This window comes from Eurosta solidaginis, chromosome 5 (assembly GCF_040869045.1).
Source record: "Eurosta solidaginis isolate ZX-2024a chromosome 5, ASM4086904v1, whole genome shotgun sequence".
Classification (NCBI taxonomy): Eukaryota; Metazoa; Arthropoda; class Insecta; order Diptera; family Tephritidae; genus Eurosta; species Eurosta solidaginis.
The window spans coordinates 158,079,299-158,087,914 of record NC_090323.1 but is presented as its reverse complement, the minus strand read 5'-3'; the positions used below and the strand labels follow the sequence as shown (position 1 = coordinate 158,087,914).

Below are 8,616 nucleotides of genomic sequence, written 5' to 3'. Positions count from 1 at the left end.
CTTTGGAATCTCAATATTTTATAAATTTACTACAAATGGTACAAAAACTATAAGGTTATGGAAAGTGTGTAAGCTATATTCGGAATATGTGCACTCTCTTCTACCCTCCCATATTTTCAAATTTTTCGAAATCTTGGTTCCATAATGATAAAGACACACAGCATTTTTATTTTAAATTTTTTGTTGTTTGAGTCCCTGAAACAAACGTATCGACTTTTAACGACAAGTCGCACCTTCACTACTTCGCATGTCTGTTTTATCTGATCAGCTGATGAGATTTTGGTGTTTTGTGAGCCAGGCAGCATAGCATATTTGCCAAACAGACGTGGAAGACTCAAAGCAACAAGCGTTGAATCTGATGGTTGAATGACATTAAAGTATCAAGTAAGAACTCAGCATTTATTTTAAGAAAGATTAAACAATAACTTTTATCAATTTACTTTGGCGCTTATCCAAAACACGCAGTTCAAATGGTACGTATCCTCTTTATTCATCCTGATTTGGGAATCGGTGGGGCAGAGCGATTGGTTGTTGATGCTGCGCTCGCATTGCAAACAAGAGGACATGACGTTAGTTTTCTAACCAATCATCATGACCCAGCGCATTGTTTCAAAGAAACTGCAGACGGCACTTTGAGGGTGCAAGTTGTTGGCGATTGGTTACCCCGTAAAATTTTTGGACGCTTCTATGCTTTTTGTGCATATCTACGCATGGTGTATGCCGCATTGTATGCTTCTTTTGTGTTGTCCCATCCTGAAAAAGTTGACGTTTTCTTCTGTGATTTAATCTCTGTGGGTGTACCGATATTGCGACTTGCCAAACGACGTCCAAAAATTATATTCTACTGCCATTTTCCCGATCAATTGTTAAGCATGCGTGAAGGATATCTGAAAAGTGTGTACAGAGCACCACTCAATTACTTGGAAGAAGTTACTGTAGGTATGGCCGATGTAACGTTAGTAAATTCCAAGTTTACACTACGTATTTTTGGCGATACCTTTCGACGTTTGAATATCGTGCCTGATGTATTATATCCTTCTTTGAATACGCAATATTTCGATACAATGCAAACTAAGATCGCAACAAAACAACAAAATGTACAATATAGCGTTGTAAGTGGCTATGAGGATTTACCACGCAATGCATTCGTTTATTTAGATATTAATCGATTTGAGAGAAAGAAAAATCATGCATTAGCTTTGCACTCATTTCGCTTCCTCGTAGATGCATTACCTGTTGCGGATGCGAGGCGCTGCCGTTTAATAGTAGCTGGTGGTTATGATGAGCGTGTAAATGAAAATGTAGAGCACTTCGAGGAGTTACGCCAACTGGTGGACAAACTAGGTTTACAGGAAAATGTGCTTTTATTGCGTTCTCCAAATGATGATGAGAAATTTATGTTGCTACACAAGGCCGACTGCCTTTTGTATACTCCAGAAAATGAGCATTTCGGCATTGTCCCATTAGAAGGTATGTATATGTCTAAGCCCGTTGTCGCATTAAATAGTGGTGGACCCACAGAGACGATTGTAAATAGCTCAACTGGATTTTTGTGTGAGAAACAGCCACAAAAGTTTGCCGCAGCAATGCTACAATTATATAGGGATAATGCATTACGTGAACGTATGGGTGTGATGGGGCGTAAGCGGGTACAGCAGAAATTTTCATTTGAAGCTTTCACCGATAAACTGTGTAATATTGTTGAAAATATTATGAAACCGACATGGACCAGAGAGAGTAATAAGAAAAAAGGTGAATAAATAAATGAAGTAAATTAAAAAAAAATTTAAAAGAATTATTGCCTAACTGCATAGAAATTTTGGGATACCTTTCTTCGATTTTCGAATTGAACTTCGGTACTAAAATAAAAAATAAATGTAAGGCGCGATAACCTCCGAAGAGATCTAAGGCCGAGCTTCTCTTCCAATTTGTGTCTTGCTCCTCTTGCTTTTCCCTACAAATTGGCCGGACGGGACCTACATGGCATAGTATATTGGATATTCGTTGTGTGCGGTCGTGTTTTTGTTTACCGCTCTCTCAATTTTACTTTAATTGTTTGTATTTTTTGTCATGGATGATTCTTGTGCAAAGTGCAATAAATGTTTTTCCAAGTCGGATTCTAATATTGTGCCGTGTAACGGCTTTTGCAAAAAAATATTTCATCGTGCTTGTTGCAAAAATATCTCTGATTATGATATTAGACTAATTAAATCTAATCGTCATTTTTTGTACGTGTGTGAAGAGTGTGTGGATATGCCGGATAAACTCTGTAAAGCTCTTGATTCTGTGCTCACCGCTCAAAAGCTTGGTTTTGAGCTAATCACAAGTGCTATTGATAATAAATTCCTAAAGTTTTCTAAATAATTTGACTCGCTAAAGGAAGAACTAATCAATTCTTTGCATTCGTCCAACAATAATTTGAGTGTTCCTGCATATTCTCCGGATCTCAACATCAGAAATAATGTCAACTCTAATGTTCATAGTCCACTAACAATTTCTATGCAGCCATCAAACGGTTCCTATTCTAATAATTTTCGCGCTCTGTCTACATTTGCCTCTTCTCAACATCCATCTTCTTTCACATCTACATCTACAAACACAATCTTCGTTTGCTCTGGCTTATAATGTTCCTGAATCCACTTATACATTGGCAGCCTCATCTACTTCTACAGTCGCAACTAATACACTATCATCATTGTCAAATGCTCTGACAACTAACACTAACAATTCATGTACTTCTACACCTGCAACTATCACACAATCATTATTGTCAAATACATTGGCAACCTCACCTACAACTAATCATCAGTCAACATTGTCAAATGCTCATACATCCAACATTAATATGTCACGTACACGTTGCTTTGGTTCCCGATGGTGGCCCTAGCTAGCTCAGTACATTTGGCAGGCCGTGGTTCTCAACCCGCCATCTTGGAACCGGACGCACACATATATTTATTTTCTTCCGTTCAACCTCTTCGGATTCACTTACCCACCGCACAACAGGAATCCCACCCAACCTTGGACCGCTCGCATAACGCAACCTACTCTGCGGTCACCCTAATGCCATGCTCCACACCCCTACTTACCTCCTCATCATTCCATCCTTACATCCCGCCCCAAAAGAAATTAGCCAGCCATATTACTTCTCTTTTCACTTCAATAACGCATTTTTAATAAACATAATCTTAAAATCTATACACGAATGAAATAAATCTTTTAAAAAAAAAAAATCAAGCTTCGTTTAGATTCAATAATTTTTTTTTCAAACAACTTAATTTATATATACATATATGTAAATTTGAGTTTAACCAGAGAATTTAAACACAGTGAGAAGGCGTTTTTTTGGCATCCACTGCTTACGATCCATTTGCATGTGTCAAGTCTTGCACTTCACCACTATTCCCCAAATTCATGTTAACTTAACAGGGTGCAAGACGTAACAGAAAATTCTCTTAACGATTTTCTCTGTTCGTCTGATACCAAAAAATCTCTGATCAGAGCAAATATATTGGAAATTTGAATTCTCTGATTTTTTGTAAATAAATTATGATGATTCATTGTAAATTGACTTGCCCCATTAAGTAAGGTCTTAGGAGCCAATTATTTAATAGGGTGTTTGGTGCAGGTGTAAAGCACTTGGATCAATTTATTTCTTCTTTTTTCAACTTGTGGTTCAATGCCGCTCGTTGTTTTATTATTTATATATTGGTCCCATCCATTCTTTACCTTACATGAATGAATGAGGGAGGAAAGGTGTCCATTTTTCCCAAAACAGCCGATTTTACCAGGCCATCAGAAAAAGGGAACAACATATCTGCTCGAATAATATTACCACAAATTCCCCACCTTCAACTACATGGCGCGGCCCTAGGCGGTGGAAATTGTCCCTGCTGATTTTACTTTTTACAATATACAACATAGTTGTCAAATTATTAGTGTAATTTTTTATCATACACAAGCTCCTGAGCTTCATACGGGAGTGCTTTTTCTTGGCACTTTCATAAGAAATTCAAGCATTTTCACGATTCGAAATTATATGTGAGGGCATATGGGAGTGCTAAAGTTTTTATACCTTTCATGAAAATGAAATGGTATATTAATTTCGTCACGAAACCCAAAATTGTAAGTCCTCAAAGGAAAATAGATAGACCCACCATTAAGTATACCGAAATAATCAGAATGAAGAGCTGAGTTGATTGAGCCATGTCCGTCCGTCCATCCGTTAACATGATAACTTGAGTAAATTTTGAGGTCTCTTGATGAAATTTCGTATGTAGGTTCCTGATATCTCGAAAAGGCGTCCACCTACATAACTAAGGCCCACTCCCTTTTAAAATACTCATTAACCCCTTTAATTTGATACCCATATCGTAAAAACAAATTCTAGGGTCACCCCTGGCCCACCTTTATGGCGATATCTCGAAACGGCGTCCACCTATGGAACTAAGGATCACTCTCTTTTAAAATACTCATTAACACCTTTCATTTGATACCCATATCGTACAAACAAATTCTAGAGTCAACCCTGATCCACCTTTATGGCGATATCTCGAAAAGGCGTTCACCTATGGAACTAAGGATCACTCCCTTTTAAAATACTCTTTAATACCTTCCATTTGATACACATGTCATACAAGCACATTCCAGGGTTACCCTCGGTTCATTTTCCTACATGATTATTTTCCGATATGTTGTCACCATAGCTCTCAACTGAGTATGTAATGTTCGGTTACTCCCGAACTTAACCTTCCTTACTTGTTTATTTTATATTTATCTTAAAAAAAATGTTATTTTATTTTTTAAAAATCGTTTAGGTATGTACATCTGTTCACTATATATTTCTTATCTTATAAATCCGATTATTTGGAGATTACGAACGGGATAATATTATTGTTCAGCCCCATTCATGAAAGGTTGAAGTCTTCGGCACGGCCGAAGACAGTCCTGTCCTTACTTGTTTTTTTTTTTTATATTCAAAGTGTGAATTTGAATCTGTGCCTATGATTCAGGGCAAAACAAAAACAAAAGTGCTACAAGTGTATAGGGGTTGAGCAGCTCCGATGTAAAGAAATATTTTGACAAGTATAAAATACATTATTCATTCAACAATTATAGTCAAAAAAGATTCAGAAAGCTGAATTAAAAATTATTATAAATTTATGATCTCCTAAAGTAAACACATTTGATTCAAATATGATTCCAAAATGTGGTTGAAAAAATATATTCAGTGTTTGATCATCTAAAGTATTCATATTTGATTATATCTTTTGTTCAATTGTATGGTAACTCATTATTTTGTCAGAAAGAGTAATCAAATTATATTGATATGTAGGGAAATTGAAAATTTAATCACCTAAATGGTGAGTGGGTATAAACAAACCTAGATTGGTATATATGTACACACATATATTCCTAAACTAAAGATCAGCCTACACCCCCATTTCCCACCCACTTCATTGATACCAATATATCCATGCATAAGCTAACAAATGTTTGTACATTCACATGCTCAAATAAAAGACAAACTGTTTCAATCAACCACTTCCAACAAAAATTATTCTTACGCACAAGCATATGTACAAATCTATGTTCATATATGTATAAGCTAAGAAATATTTTTATATTCGCATGTTGACAAAGAAAACAAAACTCACTTCAACCATCCAACCATACGCACAAGCACACATACATATTTACATATGTATGCTCATGTTTTGTATGTAAATCACAAAATCCTGAAAACTAGCTTCCTCTTGATTTTTCATTCATAAATGCTTCTTCATAAGTTATCCAAATTGATGATAGAATTTTGCAATTCGGCAACATGGCATTTGATAAAATCGTCAAAAGACAAATTTTTGCGATTTTATAAATTCCAACTTCGATGCATATTGGGGGTATTCATTATGACGAGCATAACTACATTCATAACCCCGCACTTTTCCTTTGAAATAATACCAAACTATTTATAAGCCTGTATGAAAGTACTAATATGGTAGTAAAAAATGCAAATAAACATGCACAGATATTGCCTGGTAAATGTCCACTAACATATTAGCAATATAATCTAAAAATTTCCATCCATTGTTCATATAAATTATTACAAATAATTTTCTCATATCCTGAATTGCCGAGTTGTCACAGCTTATGGACATTTTTATTTGCTATTTGAAACCCCCTATCATATTCTGCCGAAAAATTGTTCGCGCAGTCACGCAGCCAAATTTGCAGCAACTGTGTTGCAGTTGTAACATAAGACTGGTGTTTTACCCGTTTCTGGCCCGAATTCGCACTGTGACGTCATACTGTATATGCTGATTGTTTATCACATGTCAGTACAAAGTAAGAATTTTACATTATTTTCATAGATAAAAATTAATATATGAGAGCGGCGAAATAAATTAAAGTAATTTTGCGAAGAAATATAACATTATTTCGCAAAAGAGCAATAAATTCGTTTATTTTAATTTTATAATAAATTCCCCTTTTAGCTGTGAGTTGTTAAAGGTATAAACGGCAACACTTTTAACCACCGACGACACATAATTTGGCTCGTGCCTATTGTATTTCGTCGGCTAATTGCTACGAGCATTGATATTTACATATACATGGCCGTATACGCGGATTGCCATAATTGATTTGGTCGCTTCATAACGCGGAAAGCGACAAGTTGTTTTATTAATAACTTAAGACACTGCCACAGCATCAAAGCGACCAAGCTTTTAATTGGAGTATTATTGAATATGTATATATGCATGTACATTTGTACTTTTTTGCTTTGGTTTGTATTTTCATACATATATATTCAATGATACAATGCTCAACATCTGATCAACAGGCACATGTCTTTTGTGTATTGTTGGTCTTATTTACATATTTAAGGGTTAATTTGAGGCAGGTCAAATGTATTTAAGTTTGACTTGGCTTATCAAACCTGCCTTTGAAAATATTCAAGTACATAGGTACTTACATCATTGTACTGAATAACACATACATATAAAATGCTTTAGGAAATTTCTTTATAGGTACCTCCCCTCCCACTCATAGTCCAAATAATAACTAAATATTTTTTTATTTATTCAACTGTTATCAAATATTTTATTTATTTCAATTTTTCAATTTATTAATAATTCATACTTCATGGTTAATATGCATACATTTTATGCAAATTAACGTTTTATAAATATGCAATGGATTTCGTGTGCACAGAAATTCCAAGTGTGCAAATGCCGTCGGCAAAACACTATTTGCATGCATATTTTAATTTGCATACATTTTCCTAACATTTTAATTTATTAACAAAAAGGGATGGGATAATTCATAAATGTATGATTAATTTACATACATTTCATGAAAGGGCATATTTTGGGTATATGAATAGGTTTTTGTTTGTAAAGAAATAAGCAAAATTTCTGCAATTTGCATCACCATAAAACAAGCAAATATATTGCTATTATTATATTAATTAAGTTCAAATTCGTATTAAATCATAAAACAAGCAAATATATTGCTACAAGTAATAAAATTTAAATTTAATTAATCCTACTAAATACCTATATTCCCACAAAGAAATCATATTAAGAGAAAATCCAGAGAATTTATACACCAGCTGAAACTGTTGACAGAGAATTTTCTGCTGTTAACTGGTTAACATTGAAATTGGATTGTGTGTGGTGAAGTGCAAGACGTGTTCACATGCAAAAAAGTTGGAATCTAGCAAAAACGCCTTCTCATTGTGTTTAAATTCTCTGGTTTTATTATGAATAGTCTAGTTGAGGGATCGACTGCTCCCAAAAAAAAAAATATCGAGAGAGGTTTCAAGGGACGCGTATTAATCTCGAGAACAATACTCCGAAGGCGAAAAATAAAAATTGTATCTCTGTCCAGAGATATTTGCAGTGGAAGTTGGTGATTTTCATGTGATTGTTGTTATGTTGGATACCCAACAAAAAAACTGTGAACATAAGTGTTTTGCGTGGATATAGTTTTGGTCTCCAAACCGGTGTTGGACCCACCCAGGGTACTGTTTTATAAGCGCGGCCGGAGGCCACCAACGTAGAAAGGTGTTCTGCGCAAACGTGCTGTGGATACCACCTCCAGCTTAGGAGGGACCGCTGGTAACTTTTCGGTTTTTTGTTCATATATTTTGAACGAGCAAAAAATTTATTTTAATATTGCTGTTTTAACAGCGTACTCCACCTCAACATGTGAGGCTCTCTACATCAAAGCGGGCCAAGGACTGAATGAAGCCCAACGCGGGGACGACCCACGACCTGACAAATAATGCAATTACTTCTTCACCTGCAACTATTACACAATCATCATTGTCAAATGCTCTGACATCTAACATAATCAATTCTTCAAATACGTCAACAAAAAAAAAGTGAGATCGAAAGGTTCTGCACCCCCAGCGGGCGATTCCATACAGAGCGGATTTGTTATTACTCATTCTAATTATTCGACAATTGCTGCTAATAGTGAGAGGTTTTTTCCAAAAATCGGAGAAAACCCATCGGTATCGTAGGTTCACGTAATGATCAACTCAACAACGTTTGAAAGTCTACTTTCAAAATGTCGGCGGCATGCGCACCAATTCTAATGATTTTCTTTTAA

The 8,616-nt window shown here is 35.4% G+C and overlaps 1 protein-coding gene across 1 annotated transcript; it reads left to right on the top strand.

The window, feature by feature from the left end:
- Positions 1 to 235: 235 nt before the first annotated feature.
- Alg2 (alpha-1,3/1,6-mannosyltransferase Alg2) lies at positions 236 to 1,795 on the top strand. Its single transcript, XM_067792306.1, has 2 exons — positions 236 to 384; positions 466 to 1,795. Exon 2 carries the CDS (start codon positions 471 to 473, stop codon positions 1,758 to 1,760), a length of 1,290 nt encoding a protein of 429 aa, XP_067648407.1. The 5' UTR covers positions 236 to 384; positions 466 to 470; the 3' UTR covers positions 1,761 to 1,795.
- The last annotated feature ends 6,821 nt before the right edge of the window (positions 1,796 to 8,616 follow it).